We start from the raw sequence: 24,167 nt of genomic DNA on the forward strand, positions 1-24,167 counted from the left end.
GATGACTATATTTGGATTTTTGGGTGAACATTTACCATTATGGAGTTCTAACCACCACATGAGCTGCTGCACCTTAATTAATTTGAAAGACTGTTCTTACTCCTTTGAAGATATTTCTTGAAGATGCATTGGAACTGTAAGCAATGCCTCTTTTCTGCAGACAAAAGAGGAAAGCTGTTTTTGCACTCATTTAGGTAGTGTTATAAGATGAAAACTTTTTCTTGGGTAATTTAACTTTTCAAAAAAGTAATTATGTTTGTTGAGTATTATTATTTTTGAATATTTAAGTGCACTTGTCAGCATGTTTGTTCTTGTCTATAAACTGTTATACAGTTTGAAAGATGTTTACTGTATTGTTTGTACGGTATTAAAGTGTTTGTGGATACCATTAATGGGAAAACTTTTTTTTGAAGTTTAAACAGAGGAAAAAATATATATATATTATTTGAACTTTCAATTGTGTTATCTTGCTTTATTATGATTGTTTTAGTAAATTGGACCCTGCTTTTCGTTCCTACTTTTCATTCCTGTTTAGATATTTTTTCCACCACTTATATTGTTGAAGTCAAGTTTTTAACAATTCAAATTGCTTTTCAAGCAAACATAACTTAGTCAATTGAAGCAATATAAATTAGTAGAACTTAGATAAGTATTTTAGACGAACAGAACAGAGTAAATATAACATGCAGTCATTTAGTAGATTGAATTTGTAATTCTGAGTAATCTTTACTAAGTTAAGAGTATTCTAAACTAAGTTATAAAGTAAACTCTACTTGAATGTTTTAGTTGCTTAAACACATTTGTAAGTGTACTCTACAAAGGAAATGCTAGTTAGTTCAACTAAAATTAAATCGTTTTCTTTACGTGTTTTTTTTTAAGTGCAACCGGTTTGCATGCTTTGTTTAAGTAATGATAACGATAATTGGATCTTACATTGTAGTCACCTGAAAAGGTTTTTCATCAGTCTTTAAGGAGTTCCCAGACGTAAGAATGCCAAAAGTATGCAAAAAAGTAACCAGAGCAATGGATGGCTATTTTGAAGAATCTATAATATAAAACATGTTTTCAGTTCTTTCAGCTTTTTTTTTTGTTCAGTACATAACTCCACATCAGTTCATACATAGTTTTGATGCCTTCAGTGAGAATCTACAAAGTTGTTGCTTGTATATAAGCTATTCAAAAGTTTATTTTCCATAATATGTTCCCTTTAAAGGTATTTAAATGTGTCCTTGCTTGACAACTCAGGTAGCACTAGTTTTAGCTGCTACTTTTATTGCCGTATGGAAGTCATACCAGCAGGTTGTAAAAAAAAAAAAAAGGACAGTGACACTATTGGAATATTACTAACCTTGACCTGCCACTAGCTGTGAGGTTTTATTCTTTTCCTTTCCATAGTGTGTTTTTTTCTGCTAAGGAGTTACTTCAAAGGCCTCTTTTGATATGTATTTTCCTTAACATGCCAGCACCCAAACGTTTGACTGCCGAGACTCCTTGTGATGAAAGGACTGCCAGAGCGATGGATCTGTTATATGAGTCTGATTTCATTTGGATTAGATCTCAATTTTAAGACCAATTTTATTCCAAAAAAGCATCAGCTGCACTGGCGTGCTGGTTCGCAAGCAGCACCGACGGACCAAGCGTGTACAATAAAGTGCTGGGCTGCCACCTAATGGCTTCTTCACACTACCTGGCTGTCCAACTGGAAATAGTATGACCTCCACGTGAATCTCAACTGCAGTTTTAACAGATACATTCATTGGCTGTGAAGCTTAATATTCATGCTGTGGAGTTTGCAGTTGGACTGGAGAGGTTTTCTCATTTGGCTGCAATTCGTAACAGCTCTGCTTGAGATTGTGTGAGTTTAATAGCCAGCGAAGAACCCTATTCATCAAGCTGTTACAGTAGCGTCGGTTAACGTGGGTCCTCGCTCAATTCTACAAAATTTCAAGGCAGCAATGGTTTGAAACATCAAAAACTGAAGATTTTTTCCCCCCCTGTTGTTGTCCCGGGTGTTGAAGTGGTACAGCCCAAGTTAATCGGTAATCGGGTTAACCATGTAGGACAAGGGGGGAAAGTAAGACCCCTGTAAATGTGCAAAAGTGGGTCAAAATTGGACATTTAAATACTCACACCTCACTTCCTGTTCATTTTAGGGGACGGCTACCAAAGTGTTTTTTCTTTTTCTCTGGGTGCTACATGTGCCTCTCAATTTTTTTTTAGCCGTATGGCAAACTTATCAGGACGGAGCTCTGTTAAACCCATGTAAGGGGTGCTACAGGCCTATTTTTTTGTATTTGTATATACTAACTTTAAATTACTATCATTTTTCGCCAGGCTTGATGTGTGTTTAAAGTTAGGTGAGTATTCGTTCATGTTTAACGTCTCAAAAATCTGGTTCTTTGCGGAGAATAATGATAAGAGCAGCAGCTGCTCGGGCCCTAGTAACTTCTTGTTATTGTTGTTATTGTTGTCACCCTACTTCCTGTCTATTACCTTCTAAAGGGCAATATACGTAGATCTAGGTTATTATACAATTGAGAATCATGATACTATGGTGACCAGCTGTGAACTGTGAACATATTTACTCGATCAGACATGGCGTGAATGTGTGTGAAAGCAGCCAAAGCCGACCTTGTCAATTTCTACTTTGGTTTGCAAGTTGAAGTAAACAGAATGTACTAAGAAGCTAGTAAACAACTACCAACTACGTACACCCATGACTTGCCGTGATCTTCCGAAGATGAAACTATTTTGGCAAGAGAAGGCCCTTACCACTGCTTGTGTAGCGCTATCTCCAAAAAGATGTAAATGACCGGCTGTTGTGCAAGGTATATCCTCAAAAACGGACACGGCTACTGTTTAATAATGAGGACAACTACCACTCACGTGATGATGTAGAAAGCATGAAAATGCGAGTGGAGTTCGCACAGCCTGCCCAAATGAACATTAGCAGTTTAGCCTCTACTAACTAGCCATGCAGCAAAAGTGTCATCTTCCAATCATACATTTGCAAGTAGCCATAGTGTTAGCACCATTTACTCAATCAGAACTTAAAATCTATTATGCTTACATTTTGAAACAATTGAAGCTATTTGTAAAGATGCCTCATTCACTTTCTCCTTGGAGATGTGTCACCAAGCCAGAACTCATTGGATTAAGAAGGAATCATTACTTTTGATTATATTATCCCATTCTAACTCAATCTTACTAATTATTCGCAAATTTAAAGGGGGGTAAAATTGCCACCTCCAACATGGCGGATGCACTGACATATCGCTTCCAACGGGCCACCTGTTTGAACGGTGTCTGCGGCAGAATTAAAAAAGGAAAAAGGAAAGCAAAATCCTTCTTTAATTTTAGATGCCCAAACGATATGTGGCTCCAGTGGGGTTTTTTTTCTTCAAGTGGCTCTTTAGTCGCCGACACGAATGTAGTTTGTAGTATGTCCCTCTTCACTTGTCTTGTTACGTCAGCGTCCTCGGGAGCTAGCAGCTTCACTTGTACAAAATGTACATTACTCTTGCACGTCATGTTGACGTTAGGGTTGTGCTAAAAAAATTGATACGGCAATACATCATTGCGGGCCGCATTACAATACACGTAACGATACGCAGGCCTCAGAATCGATATTGCTCGTTAACTTTAAATAGTCAGTTAAAGCAAGGTTGCTTGCGCAGGAACAGCAGTTTCTGAAGTTTTGCTCATGCACTAGCAGCAGGTGGGGGGCGCAGCTTGCACTGTACTTAAGCAATTGTTGATGTCAATTGCTTTCAATTAGTCCACGTGTCGCATGAGCGCGACGGAGTGGGGAAGCAAACGAAAGGGACATGAGTGACTTACGCCCAATTCACATTGAATGCGCAACGGCCATGGTGCGTTTTCCGTACAGCCGCCGCACGGACTGCAATTCACACCGCTGTCCGTGTCTGGAAATCTGCACCCGCCCGACCACAAGATCACGGGGGTTCACGCTGGATAGTTGAGTTCACGCGATAACAAGCGTGTATATAGAGTCCTATTGGTAAACAATAGCCACACTTGCCTGTTGTCACATGATCGATACGCTTTTGGACATTTTTTCTGGGACTTGTACCATGGCTCTTCTACCTTGGGTAAGTACGTTTTGTGTTTAAATAGTGTTATTTTGTCATGATTAATTTATTCTGAGCTTGTTGTTTTCTCTTAAATGGCCGACTCATGTCATGCTATGTAGTTAGCTAGCTTCCCTACCCCAAAAATGAGTTCGCAAACGCTTTTATTTTGAAATATACCGGATCTATCTTGATGCCGACGCTCGACTTCCTGTTTGGCTTGTGTAATTTCTTAAGTGGACGTGACCCGGAGCAATTAAGTGACTTAGCAACTGTTATTTTATAAATTAAAAGTTTGAATTGCCCATAGAGCCACGGAAACTACTACTTCAACCAAAGTTCTCCTGTCAGTCGGAGTTGCACATTTAGTCGGGACTCATAGAGCGCGATATTTACTTAAGTTGGAGATCGCTAGTTTGAAAACAGCCCTTACCTTCTGTTTTTACCAAGTTAATCAAATCGCCAACTTTGCCGGAATTCACAGTGCACGACCTATCTCATGTAGTTAATGCCGTCTCTTCTCCTTACACCGAGGCTGATTCAAAAGCTGGTCGCTGGCTGGGTCTCTGGGACGAGATGCTACGCTCACACCGAGGGACAATATACCTCGTAATGCAAAGGTAAAACTTGTTTATCATGCTAACTGACTTATTTTTACATAGTCCGTTCTATATTAAAACGCTGTGAGGATGTTATGTTACTATGTTTATATTATATTATGGCATGTTTAATAACCTAACAAGAAAGTCTAATTTGCAAAATAAATAATAAATAAGAAAGAAAGAAAAGTTATTTCATTTGACAAGTTATTTTAAACAAAATTATGAACCTAAAAATACTTATTGTTATTCCTATCAGCGATATATATCTCAAGGATCGCACAGCTCTAGGCACAATCATTTTGGTGGGCGGGCACGGACCCCTATGGCAACTGGTGTGAGTATTGGTAGCAGTAGAGGTTTTATTGTGGCTTTGAATGATATTAAACATACTTTTTAGGAATTTAAACTCATTTTTGATGGGTCACAACACCTATATTTTCATTATGGTTATTATGGTTGTACTTAGGGAGCCAAGTATTTTGGGGGGGTCCATGGTACTTGGTGTTCCCCAACAGTGTGAATCTGAAATTCTGACTACATACTGTCTCCTGCCGCAGTATTACTTATAATCATGCATGAAAAATGGGAATAGTGTGGACAGAAAATGGGACAACCCTGTAATGAATTCAATCAAAAATAACAAATCAGCAGTGTTTTACCGTAGCACCACGAATGTAGTGTGCATTGTTGGGATGCAATCTCACACTGGCATCAATGGGATTAGTTGGAAGTGTCATGTGTTGTCCAGGCTGAGATAACAAGAATAAATGAGCAGTGGGGCTGAATCAAATTATAGAGACATGCACCCTCTCTTGTTTTTAACCCACCGACTCAGTGTGATTGGCACTGCAATTGCCAGAAAGCTCTTTGGCATCAATTCCGGCTGTTTAGAAATGCGGAGGAAGTCACAATTCATATTCATACTCCGTTTGGAGTATCACCTACTCTGAGGATTCCGAGTCTGAGCACACTCCGTGGCTCCTCCGGCCGTGGAGGTGCATCAAAACATCCAAATAATTACACAAGTCTCCTGATATCGGGACGCTCTGCGCCCCATGTAGATAAACAACCCCCACCATCCTCACAGGGGAGGAGAACGCATATGAAATATCAGCAGCCTTATTTTTATTTATTTTTTTGTATTTAATCTGCCGACTGCTCTCAAGGCTTGGCATCAGCGTGCAGCTTTTGATAGTTGTGCGGGCTCCATGTAATTTTATGTAAATTGACTGTAAATAGAATTTTATAGTGGTGATGCATCAAACTTAAACGGGGGACTTAAGTACGAACAGTTCCGAATTTGAACATTTTCTTCTCTTCAAGTCAAAGCCAGTAAAGGCCTGATCATCGAATGTCTTCAAAAGATTACACTGAGCGATTCTCCTGTGGTGTGGCGTGTGGGGTATGTAGAGTAATCACGCTCTCCCTGATTGGCTTGGTAAATGTAAATAAATAAATAAATAAAAGGATGAGAGCAAAAGTTTTTTTTCACCATGTTGTTGGTGTCATGCTCCTGCTCTCAGTTCTGTTCTGTGTCTGGTGTTTTTCCAGTGAGGGGGCGTGTCCCACTAGTGCCACACCTGAAGCGCATCAATGATTAAAGGACTTCAAAAGGGACTGAGCAACAGCATCGGATGCCAAAAGATTCACCTTGCTCACTGTTATGGCGCCAAGTGTTTTTCCTAGCCCTTCCATAGTTCCTGCGCTTATGTTACCATAGTCTTTACACGTGCAAGTAGTTTTGTACTCCGCGTTTTTTGTTTGTAGCTTCGAGTATCTTGTTTTTTGTGCGCCCATGTAATGGTATCTTCCTTGCTCGTTTTATTATAGCAAGTGTTTTTCTTTTGTCTCGATTTTTTTTCCCCTTGCCATTTGCAAGTGTTTTTGGTTAGTTTTTATTTTTCTTCCTGGCCAATTGCCAGTGCCTTTTGTTGTTATTTATTTCAACTATTTTTCTGTAATAAACAACCTTTTTGTATCCTCTCCTGGTCTCGGGAGGCTGCAGGTCAGCTATTAGATTATGTACATGGGAAACTGTCTGTAGCCTATTACTCTATTACAGAGGTGGGCAATCTCGGTCCTCGAGGGCCAGAGTCCTGCAGGTTTTGGAGGTTTATCACTCCCGACACAAGCTGATTCCAATCAACAGGATCGTTCTTAGGCTTATGCAGAGCTTGCTAATGAGCTGATCATATATCAGCTGTGTGGGAGAAGGGCAACATGGAAAACCTGCAGGACTCCGGCCCTCGATGCCCACCTCTGCTCTATTATGTTTCAGAACCTGCCAGCCGAAAGTGGCTTTAACAACCGGGCGCTTTGTAGCATTTTTAGCCGAGGTCTTAACCCGGCGGTAAAAGACAAACTTGCGGTGTGTGATGAATCGGACAATCTAGAGGACTTCATTGCTTTAAGCATCAGACTGGACAATCGTATGAGGGAAAGACGAAGGGAACGCGGAGTGGAGCAAGCTGGTTATTCCAGCTCCGGTGCAGCTAGGACCCCCGAGGAAGAACTTGCTCCCGACTCATATCAGGTGTCTCAGCCCGAACATGAGGCTCTGCAAGAATACATTTCGACTTCTTTGGTGGCAGGCTTAATTCGACCATCTAGTTCCCCTATGGGGGCGTTTCTTTCTCTTTTTTTTTTATAGATAAGAAGGACAAGACATTACGTCCATGTGTTGATTACAGGGGCCTTAACGACATTACTGATAAAAATAAATATCCACGGCCTCTAATGGACTCTGCATTCGCTCCCTTACAAGCCGCTACTATATTCACTAAGCTAGACCTTCACAGTGCCTACCACCTGGTTCGGATACGTGAGGGGGATGAATGGAAGACCGCTTTCAAGACCCCCTTGGGGCACTTTGAATACTTGGTTATGCCATTTGGACCAGCCAATGCCCCTGCTGTGTTCCAATGTCTCAAAAACGATGTGTTGAGGGATATGTTGAATATTTTTTGTTTTTCGTTTAACATGTACGCCGAGTCCTTCAGAGACTGCTAAAAAAGGGTCTTTACGTTAAAGCAGAGAAATGTGAATTCCATTCAGAATCGGTCCAGTTTTTAGGTTTCATAGTGGAGAAGGGCCAGCTACGAGCCGACCCAGCCAAAATCGAGGCTGTGGTCAAATGGCCAACTCTTACATCAAGGAAGCAGTTGCAGAGGTTCTTTTTACCGGCAATTCATTCGCAACTACAGATGCTCCCCAACTTACGAACGAGTTACGTTCCGAGCGATCGTTCGTAAGTTGCTTCAGTGCTATATTTTGTATTATAATTTATGTTTAAAGAGAATACATACAGTACTGTACTACGTATGTTAGAGAGAGAGAGCGAGAGACACACACAGTATGTACATGTACGTAATAAGATAAATAAAATGAAGTTTAACTTACTTTTGGAAGATGTACTCGATGCTTAAGGATTTGATGGAGGAGGAGGAGGAAGAAGAGGAGGATTTTATATCATGAGAGGTTCTTCGTCGTCGCTGGAATGGGCTTCAAAAGTTACTTCCTCCTCCGTAACTTCAATGTAGGAAGAAGTTGAGGGTCGCGGAGAAGAAGATGAGGGTTGATGAATATCTTCCTTGGAGGATTTACTAGAAACTGGCCGAAAGAAGCGATCTAACTATGATTGCACAGTTTTCTTCTTTTTTCATCATAAATGATGCGGTAGCACTGTATGGCATCATTCAATTGATTTGCAACCTTTGTGCAACGTTCAATATTTGGGTCTTGCTGCTCGAAGAGTGCGATGGCTTTATCTATGAGCGACAGGCGTTTCTTCTTCTTCCTCCTCCTCGACACGTTGCTGAGCCTCCAATGCTGGGTGAGCTCTCACAGCGCCAAGCGTCGGTATTAGCGGCGGAAAGAAGCACTACAGTACTCGGAAAAAGGTGCGCAATAAAAAATCGAACTTACAGCATCTCTTTCCGAACATTTTTTGACATGCGCGCATGCGCGCAGACATGTTCGTATGTACCGTTGTTCGTAACTCGAATGTTCGTAAGTAGGGGAGCGTCTGTATAGCCAAAGGGCTAGACCTCTAACACGGCTTACATCTACTAAAGTTCTGTTTAAATGGACTCCCGAAGCAGAGTCAGTATTTACTAAACTGAAACAACTGTTAACTAATCCGCCAGTATTGCGTCACGCTAACACCAATCTTCCATTTCTGGTCGAGGTTGATGCATCAGATTCAGGAGTGGGGGCGGTCCTATCCCAGCGATTCCCATTCAACCAGAGACGCCACCCCTGCGCTTTCTTCTCAAAGCGCTTGACCCCGGCCGAAGCCAACTATGACGTTGGGAACCGAGAACTGCTGGCTATCTTCCTGGCCCTTCAAGAATGGAGGCACTGGCTAGAGGGAGCTAAAGACCAATTCACAGTTTATACTGACTACAATAACCCGGAATACATCCGCTCCGCCAAGAGGTTAAATCCCCGCCACGCGCCCTGTTATTCACAAGATTAAATTTTGTCTTCGCATAACGCAAAGGATCGAAAAACCAGACGCACTGTCACAACTTCAAAATCCCGCCGTGGATGAGACCCGGGTGGAACCTATACTGCCGGACTGCTATATCCTGGGGGCGCTGCAGTGGGGCGTGGAGAAAAGGGTAATCGATGCGCTGGAGGGGACTCAAGTCCCGGGTGAGTGTCCTGCAGGGCGGCTGTTTGTTCCCCTGGCATTACGCCTAGAGGTGTTAAAATGGGCACACGCGTCCCAGGTCGCCTGCCACCCTTGTATTAACCGAACTCTTGCCCTCCTTGCTCAGCGGTTCTGGTGGCCCGAGTTAAGAAAATACATTGTCAACTACGTCGGGGCATGTACGGCCTGTGCATGTGGCAAGTCGTCTCACAGACCACCAGCAGGTTTTCTCCGGCCGCTGCCAGTACCCTCACGCCCATGGTCACATCTCCCTGGACTTCATCACGGGCCTTCCAGTGTCCCATGGGAAATCTGTCATACTAACGTGGTTGACCAATTCTCTAAGTTGGCCCACTTCATAGGCCTGTCTAAACTGCCCTCATCCCTAGAGACTGCTCAACTTTTAATCAAGCATGTATTTCGTATTCATGGAATTCCCTTGGACATTGTTTCGGACCGAGGTCCACAGTTTGTGTTGCAGGTTTGGAGGAAGTTCTGCATGGCGTTACGAGCAACGGCGAGCCTTTTCTCAGGATATCACCCGCAGACCAATGGCCAGACGGAAAGGGTGAACCAGGCTCTGGAAGCAGCTCTCCGCTACGTATGCCTGCATTGTCCGGCGGCATGGTCCTTGTATCTTCCCTGGGTGGAATACGCTCACAACACCCTGGTCTCCACAGCCACAGGTTGTTCTCCTTTAATGTCTGCCTATGTGTATCAACCCCCATTGTTCCCATCCCAGGAAGGGAGAGTAGGCCGACCTTCGGTGCAGCACCACCTTCGTCGAGACCATCATCATCGGGATCAAAAACTCTGCGAAGAGCCGCTCGAAATTCAGGTAAACACTGGCGAATTGCCATGGCGGTTTGGAACTCCTCCTGGTGGTCAAGGCGGGTTTCCCCGACCTGGAGATTGGCGGTCATCCGAACCTTATCTGCTGGGTCCATACTGGCCGATGTGTTCTGACACAAGGCCGAGGAAGGAGGACTGAGATGCAGAGTAGGAAAAAATGCCAAACAATGGCTAGAGTTTTATTTTCAACGAAAAAATCACCTGAAAAAATGAGGGAAAAAACAAGGCACTGAAAGAGACAAACAAAAGGCTGTCCAATGAGGGAGGTAAAAACGGGAACAAAAACACTCACGTGACGAGACAAAAGGACCATGGACCAAAGCTATAAAAAACGCTTCTGTGGACACTAGGGTAACACATCGGCAAATTACAGGGGAGATGCGGACTATTTAACAGCTGGGGTTAACAAAACACAGGTGGGAACAATCAGGGATAACAACATACAATGAAGGGCAAGCAAACTGAAACGAGATTAATCAGACATCCAAATAAAACTGGAAATGGCTAGGATAACGAAAACAAAGACAGACCACACCACGATGTAACAGCTAAAGTGTAGGCAAAGTAAAATTATACTTGCTAATATGACGTAACATTTTCCGATTTAATTTCAAAAACCATTAGCATTCTGTAGAAATCGATGTGGGTGGGTTGCAGGTTTCGTAGTTCCATGGTCTGGACGGTCCGTGAACGCAGCATAGACTTTTGTTTTGTTTTGGTAAGCTAAGCGCGTTGGAGCTGTTGTGTTCTGGCGGCCGAAAGTTAATTGCAAATTGTCATTAAAGAGTTGTTTGTTTGCCGCTTGGCCTGATTAGTTCACCAACGCTACAATACATGTATATTAAAATAGGCTGCTTCGGCGGCACCTACATGACGGTGAGTAATGACAAGCAATAATCATTTCGTCCATCCTAATTTTCATTCATAAAATCAAACGACACAACATATGGCCACATACAGACCTATTTAGCCTCAAAATATAGGACAACTCATTTCATCAGCCGCTGCTGAAAGGTCAGACAAAAACAAAAACAAAATTCACTCAATAGACAAAAAAGAGACAAACAAACTCACCAAAATGACGTGCACTTATGGCGCCAGGCTTTTAGCTACAGCAGTGACGTTCCTGCTCCCCGTCCCGCTTTCTCTTCTTCTGCTACGTTTCATTGTGCATTTGAACAGCAGCTTTTCACGATTTTACTGTATCAATGAACTAAAATATGCAAACATATTTGCATTAGGTTAACATAGCTACATTTCCACTGTTATGTTAAAGGTATTACAGACGCTCCCCTACTTACGAACATTCGAGTTGCGAACAACGGTACATACGAACATTTCTGCGCGTACAGTATGTCGAAAAATGTTTGGAAAGAAATGCTGTAAGTTAGATTTTGTATTGCGCGTAGTGCTTCTTTCCGCCGCTAATACCGACGATTGGCGCTGTGAGAGCTCATTGGAGGCTGAGCAACGTGGCGAGGAGGAGGAGAAAGAAACGCCGGTCCCCATGAAGCAGGAAATAACTTTTGAAGCCGATTCCAGCGACGACGAAGAATCTCTCATGATATAAAATCCTCCTCTTCCTCCTCCTCCATCATCTCCTTAAGCATCGAGTACATCTTCCAAAAGTAAGTTAAACTTAATTTTATTTATCTTATTACGTACATGTACATACTGTGTGTGACTTTCGCTCTCTCTCTCTAACATACGTAGTACAGTACAGTACTGTACGTATTCTCTCCATTTTATTAAAAGTTTTTTCCAGTACAAACCAATGCAGGTTACTTGTACAAGCCTTAAACATACTCATATAAACCTTCAATATACTTATATAGGCTTTAAACTTAAATTATAATACAAAATATAGCACTGAAGCAACTTACGAACAAATTCACCTTACGAACGATCGTCCGGAACGTAACTCGTTCGTAAGGTGGGGAGCGTCTGTATATCATAGTATTTTAAGCCCTTCCACAATTAACTATAGGCATATAATGATTAAATCTTACCTTTGACACCATGGCGATGTAATATTTTAAATGAAATATTAGGTGTTTTGCTGGTTATTTTTCTAACCTCTCCTAGTGTGGTTGCTGCGCCCCCAGCGAGCCGGCAGCAGCCTGATGCTGGAGCTCTGCGTTTGAGCGCTCCTGAATGGCCACACATGCCAAAATCCCCACTCCCAAAAAAACAACATTAACAATTTACAAAGATAAATAGAAAAGAATGGGGGCCAATGGATGATCAATTTTACGTTTTAATTGAACAATGTTTATTGCAGGTGAGATAAGATATTCTTTATTGATCTCCGGAGGGGAAATTGGGGGTTATAGTAGTAAAAATAAAATTAAAGGTGCATTGTGCAGTTTAATAATTTAACATTAAACCTTTTTCTACATCATGCATGCTCCACCAATGCCCAGATGAGTACGAAGAGCTTTTATCTTCTCTTTATAGTAGAGTGTGCGGACCCTGCACACTGCACAGTTTCTTTGGGGAGGGGAGGGGTTTCTTACCTCAAAAAAGTGACAAACTACAAAAAGATCATTTAAATAAAAATAAAATATTATTGTGATTTTTATTCTCGTCACTTTTTCGCCAAGAAACAACTCCCACATAATACTTCCAATATACACCATTCAAATTTCAACTTGCTTTAAAAAATCACGCCTTCCAGGGTATTTATTGTCTGATTTCACATTACTTACAGTATTTGCACAATTTAACGTTAAATATCAACTTTTCTCCATTAATTTTCAATGGGACTGACACTGAACTTTTTCCAAGTCCCATTACCAACTCTCATTACAATACTGCTGAGTGGCGCACTTGGCAAAATGCATTGTCCAGTAACCAGGAGGTCGCGGGTTCACGTCCCACATCTGACCCTACAATGCAAGTATATCTATGGAAATTATGCTAATTTATGACATGCTAACCAACTGACTGTCATAGTTCCACTTTTCCATCTAAATGAATGCAGGTTACTGCATGCCTAGGTGGCGCTATAGAGTGAATTTTGTTTTTGTTTTTGTTTTTTACATTTTTCCTTTGGATATCATTCGTTCAACTTTTCAATCTAAATGAATGGAGGGTACTGCATGCATAGGTGGCGCTATTGAGTGACTTTTTTTTGGGGGGGGCGGCATTTTTCCATTGGATATAATTCGTTCCACTTTTCCATCTAAATGGATGGAGGGTACTGCATGCCTAGGTGGCGCTATTGAGTGATTTTTTTTCATGTTTCCATTGGATATCATTCGTTCCACTTTTCCATCTAAATGAATGGAGGGTACTGCATGCCTTTGTTGCGGTATTGAGTGATTTATTTATTTTTTTTGCATTTTTCCATTGGATATAATTTTTTCCACTTTTCCATCTAAATGGATGGAGGGTACTGCATGCCTAGGTGGCGCTATTGGGTGATTTTTTTTCATGTTTCCATTGGATATCATTCGTTCCACTTTTCCATCTAAATGAATGGAGGGTACTGCATGCCTTTGTTGCGCTATTGAGTGTTTTTTCATTTTTGTTTTGTTGCTTTTTTCAACTTGATATCATCATTATTGAAGCTTTAGACTGTAAAAAATATTGCACTGCACTTTTTATTGACCTATCGAAGGCCTTTGATCTTGTTTAGGAGACTCAGGGGCATTGGTCTTTCTGATGTTGCTGTTGGTTGGTTCTCAAATTATTTGTCTGAGAGAATGCAATGTGTACACTTTGATTGAGATCCCCCTACTTACATGTTTCTAAAGGCGTCCCTCAGGGATCTGTTCTTGGTCCACTGTTTTCTATTTATTAATGATCGTTGTCAAAATGTGGCAAATGCCTGTTTCCATTTGTATGCAGATGACACGGTTATTTATTGTTCTTCCAGGGTAATTGAACAAGCTTTTAAATCTTTACAGTCTGCCTTTAATGTTGTGCAGTCTCATTTAACACAATTAAAGTTAGTTTAGAATCCGGACAAATCTAAATTAAGGATTTTTTTTCAAATGGAAAACAGTTACCCTCAAGTCTGCTTAGATTGAAACTGTTGAAGGAGCAGAAATTCAAATAGTATCTACTTATAGGTATTTAGGTATTGTTATTGACGAAAATCTGTCTTTCAAGTCACATATTGTTTGAAACTTGAAACTAAAACTGGGTTATTTTATAGGAACAAATCTTGTTTTTGTTTTACAGCAAGGTGTTAGATATTATTAACATTTAAATTCTTTATTTCATATATTAACCATTGTTATACATTATTAACATTTTAATTCTTTATATTAACCATGTCGAAATGTTTTGTAGATGTGAGGTAGTGTTGAACTCAGTATAATTTGACCTTAAGCTGGAACATATTGTTTGGTCTAAAAAAATTCTTCTCAGTGTTCTGTGCGAAAACACATTTAGTCCTTGAGAACAGAATCTGCTTCGAACACACACACACCCCTGACTCTGTTTGCGCCATCGCTCACGGAAAAGTACCCAGAGAGTATGTTTTGTCTACAAATGAAAGAGAGGCGGTCTGTTTAACTATAAGAAGCCATCTTCCCCGCGGAAGAGACACATTCGGCACTCTGAAATTCCACCTGTTACGTGATGTTTGGAGTCTGTCACGATGTCCAGAGATCTCTGTTTTTTATTAAATCATTTTTGCAAAGGTGTTTTTTCTTACATAAAATCTGTCTTCATATTTTTGGAACACGCAAAGAGGACAAATAATTTTATTCCTCTTCAAAGGACACGTATTATTTCGGCAATTTTTTTACCTTTATTGGACTATGTTGATTTGCTTTTTATGAATGCATCAGCACAACACCTGAATAAATTGAACAGTGTGTACCATGGTGCTCTGCGTTTTATTCCTGGTTGTGGAAATCGTGTTCACCATTGTACGCTTTATGCTGTCGCGAAGTATCATCTGTGTATATTTGTAGACTCTCACACTGGTTTATTTTTATCTATAAATGTATGATTGGCTCCTCCCTTCTTACATTTGTGTATATTTACGTCAACAATAACCACAGCTTTATGGTTTGCGCTCTGAAAAAAGTCTACAAATGACAGTTCCTAGCGTCAGGACAGAGATGGGAAAGACAGCTTTTAAATATGCTGCTCCCTTTTCATGGAATACCTTACACCTTTCTACGTGAACGTAAGCTTGGAGAGTTCAAGGCTATTATAAAAGAACGCGAAACAAATACTATTGGGCAATGTGACTGTTTTAAAAGATTTACCAAATTCGTTGAATTTATTGATAGTATGTTGAAGATTTTGTGGATACAAATATATTGTTGTTTGTATATATATATATATATATATATATATATATATATATATATATATATAAATAAATGCATTTTTCATTCATCACTAGTTCCACTTTTTCATCTAAATGAATAGAGGGTACTGCATGCCAAGGTGGCGCTATTGAGTGATTTTTGTGTGTGCATTTTTTCATTGGATATCATTAGTTCCACGTTTCAATCTAAATGAATGGAGGGTACTTTCAGATAACATTTTCCCATATAAATTTCAACTTGCTTAAAAAATTCACGCCTGCCAAGTGTTCTTTTTATTCATTTATCTTTCGACTACAATGAATACTTTGTAATTTTCACATAATTTATCTTTCAAATTTACTTCATAACCATTCAACTTAGCCTTCAGCTATTAGCATTCAGCTATTAGCATTCAGCTAATAGCATTCAGCTTTCAGCATTCCCCCGCAATTTCTGCAGAAATTGCACTTAGTCTAGTTCCTTACAATATAAAACACAAACAACATATTACCGGCGTCGGGCCGAAACCTCATAAGTTACAATTTGTTCAAATTAATAATTGAATTGGTCATTTAATACGTGTGTCGGGTGTTATTTTTGCAAACTGTTTACCAATTGTAAGTGTTGAAAACAGTGTTGGCTTACTTTCTTTAAGGATGCAATATTAATGGTTGAACAAACTTGCCATTTTTCGGGTCTTCTGATTTTTTTTTTTTTTTTACAATTTTGGAGGTACAAAGCTTGCTCGCCTGACACCAGCTATATAATCAGTCAGTGAAATTGAATAACTGCACTGCAGTTCTACTACCACCACCACCAAAAAAAGAGATTAAATCGATACCAACAACTAAGTATTATTTGTACTTGTAAAGACATCAGCAATGTGCTCAAGCTCCCAGAAGCACTTTCAATTTGCCAACGCTTAGAAAATTAGTTTCAGATTAGCTTCCTGCTCCATTAAAAATGAACCGACAAAAAAGCTTGAGTGTTTTAACTGCCAGACAAAAAATATAAAATATAAAGCGAGGGGTAATTTTGAGTTCCATAAAACAGTGGGTGGCTCATATGAGCATTGCTGCATCAATTTTTACACTGGATCAAGTCACTACAACAGCAAAATTAGCTTTCTGTTTTCCTGAAACCCTGTCCTTCCAACTACCACTAGTGGTATGCAAAAGAATCACTCAAATATTTAAACTGTGTACAAAGTGGTTAAAAGTTCTTTTTTTTTTTAATCCAGTGCAGTGTGTTTGTTAAGTAAGTTAGTTTGTAAACTTTTATGTATATATTTCCATTTATTCTTTCAGAAGTTTATTTATTTTATAAATATCCATCCATCCATTTTCTTAACCGCTTATTCCACACAAGGGTCGTGGGGGTGCTGGAGCCTATCCCAGCTGGCTTCGGGGAGTAGGCTGGGTACACCCTGAACTGGTTGCCAGCCTATCCAGGGCACACTGAGATGAACACCCACTCACAATCACACCCATGGACAATTTAGAGTGTTTAATTAATCTGCTGTGCATGTCTTTGGAATGTGGGAGGAAACCGGAGAACCCGGAGAAAACCCACGCAGGCGCGGGGAGACCATGCAAACTCCACCCAGGAAGGCCGAAGCCAGGGCTCGATCTCACGTCCCCTGCACTGGGAGGCGGACGTGCTAACCAACAGGCAAAAAACGAGAAACCTTGAGAAAAGACCGTAATCCCCCTTCCAGGATGATCAGGCTGCAATGGATTCCGAATAGGAAAAAAATTACATCGTTTGTGATACTAAAGATTATAAACTAGAATAGGGCGAAAGTCCATTGAAGAAATTGAAGCACAGCGAGAAGACGTCAGGGAAGTGGGTCCTCATCCAAATCCAGCCCGGTTGGTCTGAGCAGCTATCTCCATGGCGGCGTGCGTGTGTGTCTTACATATCTTTTAAATCATTATTTGCCTACAGCTTTTAATGTTCCTATATTTTATTGCAGTCAGTGTGAATGTACTTGGCTTGCAATATAATACTTTTTAGGATTAAAACATCTGCCTCGTTTTTGATGAACACACTGCCACTGACACGTAGGGTGTTCCTTGGAGAGCCAGGTAATTATTTTATTAGGTGTACTTTGTGAAAAAGTTTACCGAGCTATTGAATTGACTCGCTCGTGGGCTGTACCTAATGAAGTGTCTCCACTCGAGTGCTCTGCCACTCATTAGAATTCACCTCAGTGCGCCTCGTCGTCCACAAGAGGTCAGACACAAACAGCACAAGCAATAAATTCAAGTAGGGCCGTGGATACATTAGTTTTAACGAACAGACAATATTTAGGAATGAATAAAAGATGCACAGGGAGTTAAAGAAGTATTTCAATGTTGTTCTTTGGAGGAAGGAAACTGTCTTGCTTGGGGTCCTTAAATGGGAGGCGTGGCGCGGGCCTGACCGTCACGCCTTCCCTGTTAAGGCGGGCAGGTTCACGCCGTCACTCAAGCAAGTCTGGAGTCCCGTGCCTCGGATCACTAAATCCACTTCGTGGAAGCAACATGACAAACATTCTTCTGCTTTGATTCGTTACACCCAGTCTGACGCACTCCTGGACTTTTCGCCTCAACTTTTCCTCTCTCTCCCCCGCCAGCCGTGGATCGTAGCTGGGGCTTGGGTGTGTACTTTTCCCCGCAGCCGCAGGGATGGCCACCGCGAGGCTCGACTATGTGGCTCCGTGGTGGACCTACTGGCTGCACAATTTCCCACACTTTGATTTCTCCTTCAAACCCGTGGACAGCACGTTTCGACCAGAGCAGGAGAACTTCCAGCAGGTCGGTACCAGGCATTACGTCGCTATCAGTCGGGAAAGTTTTGGAAAGCAATCTGTGTGCCGGGACCAGAATAGGTCCTTGGGTTAGTTTCTTAATATTTGAATTTAATGTATTATCATTGTTGTTATTATTATTATTATTATTATTATTATTATTATTATTATTTTATTTTATTATTATTACATGCTGATCTTTTCAAAAGTCAGTTCGGAAAGTTACTTGGAAATTGCAGTGACCTATGAGCTACAAGCTACTTACTTTAAATGTAGATCAACTAAGTTAAAATAAATTAACAAAAGTAACTATAGTAAACTGCATAAAAAGTAGTTGGATGGATCCCCAAAAAGAAAAAAACAACCATATTGTTATTGTATTATTGAAATTTAAATGCATGAGCACTTCTCAAGTATTTGTATAAACATTTCATATATTTTGAAACAGGCGTTGTACATGGACAAATTCTAGCAGCAAATCATGGGTATGCGTTAGAGGAGAGATTCAGGCATCTTGTCGTGCCTATGTTTTAAGCTAACTTTAAACTAAAGCACGTATTAGCCAACATGGTAGTTTGTCTCAATCATTTTGGGGTTTGTTGTCACATATGCAAAGAATGGGCCAATGAAAAATGCACTTCTGGCGACTTGGTTTACGTATGCCACAATTGTTCTTCAGATTGATGAGCCTGAAGAGTGAGGAAATGAGTTTGCCAGATTTTATTTCATTAAAAAAATTATTTGACTATGCCCACATGACAGGACTGGTTTAAGTTTCATGATGAACCATCCATCCATTAACCGAAATGCTTTAATTTCTAAAATTCAATTTAATCTAAAATTTCAATTTTCAGGGAAACTGGCATTTGAGTCAGAGAGCTATGACCTACATGCCAGCAGCTCCTAAGGACTCTTAATCTATTTCACAATATTTAATGTTAAAGTTTGCACAATGACTATGGTAAATTTTCAAGATCAATGATTAAAAAAAAATATCTGGCTGTAAAAAAAACAAACAAACAGGAGAACAAGGATAATTTTGTCCTTGTTTTCTTAGTTGCAAATTTCAGTGTGACATTGTACCCCCCATATAGTGTGACAACTCACCCATTGGTGTGGCAACATATCACATATTCACTCCCTCTATTTGATAGCTTATAACTCTGCACTGACACAAAGTATGAAAATGACATAAATACAAAAAATATTCCTAAGACTTTAGGTCTTTCATCTGGTTTACATTTTGGATACATATAATGTATTGATTCCAAGACCTATATGAAAGTATAAAAAGTGATACAACTAGCCCCTGTCTCCACTCGTCTGTTCCAAATGATGGACAGTAAATGTATCGGTACTTTTTACTCAAATAATCTTTACTGCTAGAATTGAATGGAAATGGCATTTATTCTTTCCAGGTGTTTCAAACTGTGGGTCGAGGGCCAAAATGGGTCCAAGGAAAATTTATTTATAGGGTTGTCGTCTCAAAAGTGCTTTTCATTTCCATTTGTGTGTGTTTTAGTTTTGTTGCTACACTGGTGATTTAACCGAAATTTCTATGTAGTGAAGTCATTGTTACTGCAAATATTTGCATGAAAAATAATGGCACAACAATCACATGAAATACATAGAGTGAGTACAGTGTTGGGACAGGTTGGGACAAACTTTGGGTCAAGGGCTAAGAAGTTTTAAGTATGTTTTATGAGGCCATCTTGTCATAAGTGCATGCTTTTTAATTCATCTTTGTTGCATTAAAGTATTCAGGGTGCAACAAGTTTACATTGTAATAGATACAACGCACCACTCAGAATTTGTGTCATTGTGCACTTAGCGCAAGGTGGACATGATCAAAGATGGGAATTGATGATTAACGGAAGTGCCCAGCACCTAGACAAGAATGGAGGGAGCTGATTGGTTGGCACAAAGAACAGGGCTGACATGAACAGAGATAGAGGCAAAACACAAAACCGCAGGAGGAAAAAAACATGAAAATGGAACACAGGAAAATAAAACAATAAACAAAATCAAATGGGAACCAAACAAAATCTTTTAGATAACTTCTACATGCATGGTGAAGTAAATATGTCTGTGCAATTGATTTTCATTATATTGAGCTTGGCATGAGCTTCTGTCACACTAAATTCAATATGAGCGCTGAGATTATAATCACACAGTGCACTGTTGCGGCGGCCCCACAGCCTTGCTACTATTGTCATGAAGCATAACAATACAATAATGAGTGTAATTGCAACAGAACGTCACTGTATTTATGTTGATCTAATTTATTACTTTATCGCCAGCATCCAGAATGGCTCACTGCGTTTGTATCAGCAAGGTTGGTGCGTTATCAGAGTCATTCCAACAGAATTAGAGTATTTTTTAAATTAATTGCATAATCTAAAGAGGACTGTCAGCAAATCTAATTAGATACACAACAAAGTGTTGAGCTATATATATTTTTTTTTACTGGATGGATGCTGCATACTGATTTTAATTGGCTTTGAGTGTATGTGCTTGTTTGCCCATATTTGCTTCCAATGATATGAGTTGACTCAAGTTTTTGTTCTATGAGCTGAATAACAATTCAAAACAAAGTAGTTGCTGCTTGATTGCTTGTCTCTACGAGACAAAACGTCAGGTTAAGTTTAAACACTGTCTAATAACTTACCCTTCACAAGTTGTTTTGGCACTGCACAAACTCAAGTGTCCTTTTGCTTGACAAAAGTGGAATATTGGAGAGGTGTTCTCAGTGTTTAGATTTGACACTTAAGTGGTGCTGGCACTTCTTCAAAATGAAACTGTCATGTAAAAGAAGCTCTATTGCAGTATATCAGCTGCCTTATAGTAAGAGCTTGAAATCAGTTTGTTTTGTTAGCATACTACATGATGTGGGCTATTACATGCTTCTTCTATTCAATCTGTAAAGTATTCATCATTTGAAGGCTGACGTGATGAACACACATTATTTGTTTTGTTCTGGCTTCTCATAGTTGCTGTTCAAGGAAAAGCATGTATCTCTAAATGCTATCTGAAAAATAAGAGATTTTACTTTTATTTAACAGAATGTAAAAAAAAAAGTGATCAAAGAAAAGAGGCATACTTTTTAAACGCTGTCATGAAAAGCATTTATCTCCAAATTTGTGTTTATAGGATTCTGTCGTTAAAAGTAATGTGCTCTAAATAGAAATTGTTTTTGTATTTGAAAAATGAGATATCTTTTACATTCCATCATGCAAAGCAGGATTCTCCTGCTTGGCTTTTCATAATAGAAAGAAAATGCATGTACAGTATCTCCAAAATATTTTGGGACTTATTTTTAAAGCAACACATATGGCGATAACGTGTGTTTTCATTTTGCCACAAAAAGATTGTAGAATGCTGTATTTTCAAATTCTTCTTCTTATTATTTTTAACTTAAGGATGGAGATATCTACGTCGCATTCTATCATGAAAAGCATTCATCTCATCCAAAAAATCTTTCAGATTTGTTTCAAAAGCAACCAATTTAGAGATACATGGTTTTTGATTATATTATAGAACTCATGTTTCTCTTAAGTTGATTTTTCTTTTTCTTTTTTTAATAAAAATGGACAATATTTGCAGATGCATACTTTTTCATTTTTCATTCGTAGCTCCAATTTCTCAGTTTTTTTAAATAAAAAAACATTCTGTCATGAAAAGCATGTATCTCCATTTTTTTTTAGGGGCGGGGGGTCTTTTTAAAGCCAATAATTTGGAGATTCATGTTAACCATAAACAATGTTTATCAATGAAAAAACCCACAAAATCTCAAGATACATGCTCTTCATTGCAGACAATTTTGTGTTGACATTTTATTGGAGCTCAGAAAGCAATGATACATTAAAGAGGAGAAATACATGGTGGCATCTACAGTATATAAAGTACATTGACTGTTACACACTGACTGTAAAATTCAGTCCTTTTAAGGACTGTATCGTATCATAATTATTTATAGTAACAATACCATCTTATCCATTCATCTAAAATCCCAGCTGCTACTTACAGGCAGCACAGTTTGCATGTCTAGCTCACAGTTGTGAAGTTTCGGGTACTCTGGCTTCTTCCCACAGTCCAAAAATATACATGTGAATTTGAGTCTGATTGGTTATTTGTCTCTTTGAACCCTGCAACTGACCGCCGACCAGTCTACGATGTACCGTCTCTGTCATGATCTGTGTTTGTTTAGTTTTTTATTTGTTTTTGCTTTATGTTATGTCCTGTTTCTTGGTGTTCATGTCTTTGCTCGTTATGGTTTTGTGGCCACCTGTTTGTCAACCAATCAGATCCCTCAGCCACTTGTGTCGTGTCCAGGTGTTTCGCATTTATCTCGTTAACTTGCTTGTATTTAGTTCTTTGTTTCTGTTTAGTCCTTGTTGGATCGTTTGTTTGCTTTCGCTCATGGTGCTGGTTAGTTGTCCTGTCCTTGTACGTGAGTGTTTGTTTCTTTGAATCTGTTTTGTTTTTGACTGAGTGTTTCTGATAGCTTCAACAGCCTAGTTTTGTTCATTAAACGTTTTTGTGAGCACACCTGTCTTCCCGGATTACTTTCTGCATTTGGGTCCACAACCCCCCCACACAGTCCGTGACAGTCTCTTGCCCTAAGTGAGCTCTCCCTAAACTTCATGAGGAAATGCTAGTCCATATGGACCGTGCATATGCAACACAGTGTTGCCTTTCTTCTTTGTGCATGTGTTTTGTCTCCATCCCCCAGGCTTTAAATTCTGCACACACTCTGGAATCACAAGACTAAATGAAAGTCGACGCGTCACATGATGCTGGTCTCCCACAGTCCAGCCCCTGCTAGCTTTCTCTATCAATTATCCTTGCCTTCTGAACCTGCCACCAACAAAACCTACATTTTGTGAACACTATTGACCACTGATCTCATTCTAAAGACCTTTTCATAATGTTTGCTCGTATATGTTTGTTTGCTTCCCAAAAAATCTGAATGAATCCACACAGTTGTGTGTAAACCCGACACACACACAGAGCAACGTGTCTGAAAGCGACTGACGTGAACTATAAAAAAACTGTAAAAATTATAACTGGCAACTCTTTGCTGCAGACCAGGAAATTGCGCACAGCACGCAACACTATGAATTACATTACATTAGAAAACATTTTTGTCGCAGTGAAATTTTGTTCAGTATTTAAATATATATATATATATATATATTAGGGGTGTTAGAAATAATCGATTCGGCAGTATATCGCAATATTACAGCGCACAATTCTCGAATCGATTTGATATGCGGCCGAATCGATTTTTAAACATCAATTTTTTATGAGAATATTCAACAAAACGTCTTACGGTTAGGAATCACACATTAAGCATTGAAGAATGTTATATTAATGGAACATTAAGCCTTAATATTTTATTTCAGTGCTGTTCAAACATGAAACAGACTGCAACCTGTTTGTTAAATGCAGTGGCTCAGTTATAAGCCTGAATTTTCAGATGAATAAATACATTGTCATACAAATATTACAGTGTACATGAACAAGTTTACTGATTAGTATTCTCTAAATTTGAGTAAAAAAAATAAAATAAAATAAAAATCGCAATAATCAATTTATAGATTCGGCCCGGGATTAATCGGTATCGAATCGTGACCTATGAATCGGGATACGAATCAAATCGCCAGGTACTAGGCAATTCACACCATCTTTGACACACATCATATATATATATATATATATATATATAAAAGCAGTATTTACATATTTATATTATTACAAAAAAAAACATGCCGTGATGGTAATGAAAGAAGCTGACTGTCACAATGAGAAGAAATGGGCAATGTTTGATCACCCCATTCACAAGCAATATCCGTGCATTCCAGCAGCAGAGACTCTCCACGCTTTGCTTTCTCGCGCCAGGTA

At 39.5% G+C, this 24,167-nt stretch overlaps 1 protein-coding gene and 1 long non-coding RNA gene across 4 annotated transcripts in view; one reads left to right on the forward strand and one right to left on the reverse strand.

Moving 5' to 3' along the window:
• The window catches only part of LOC144042904 (uncharacterized), a 183,009-nt gene that overhangs the window by 81,432 nt on the left and 77,410 nt on the right, over positions 1-24,167 (reverse strand). The gene's annotated exons all lie outside the window — the stretch shown is intronic.
• ttyh2l (tweety homolog 2, like) overlaps positions 17,928-24,167 on the forward strand; it is a 47,806-nt gene continuing 41,566 nt past the window's right edge. For 2 of the 3 annotated variants that reach the window (XR_013291390.1, XM_077559729.1), the window contains exon 1: positions 17,928-18,270. Coding sequence is in view for 2 of the 3 variants with exons in the window: in XM_077559729.1 (XP_077415855.1) it covers positions 18,142-18,270 (129 nt within the window). In the remaining variant the exon portion in view is untranslated. Of the gene's footprint in view, positions 18,271-22,645; positions 22,710-24,167 lie in introns of those variants that run through there. The other variant, XM_077559730.1, reaches the window with a different exon arrangement.

Source organism: Vanacampus margaritifer, chromosome 2 (genome assembly GCF_051991255.1).
Source record: "Vanacampus margaritifer isolate UIUO_Vmar chromosome 2, RoL_Vmar_1.0, whole genome shotgun sequence".
Lineage (NCBI taxonomy): Eukaryota > Metazoa > Chordata > Actinopteri > Syngnathiformes > Syngnathidae > Vanacampus > Vanacampus margaritifer.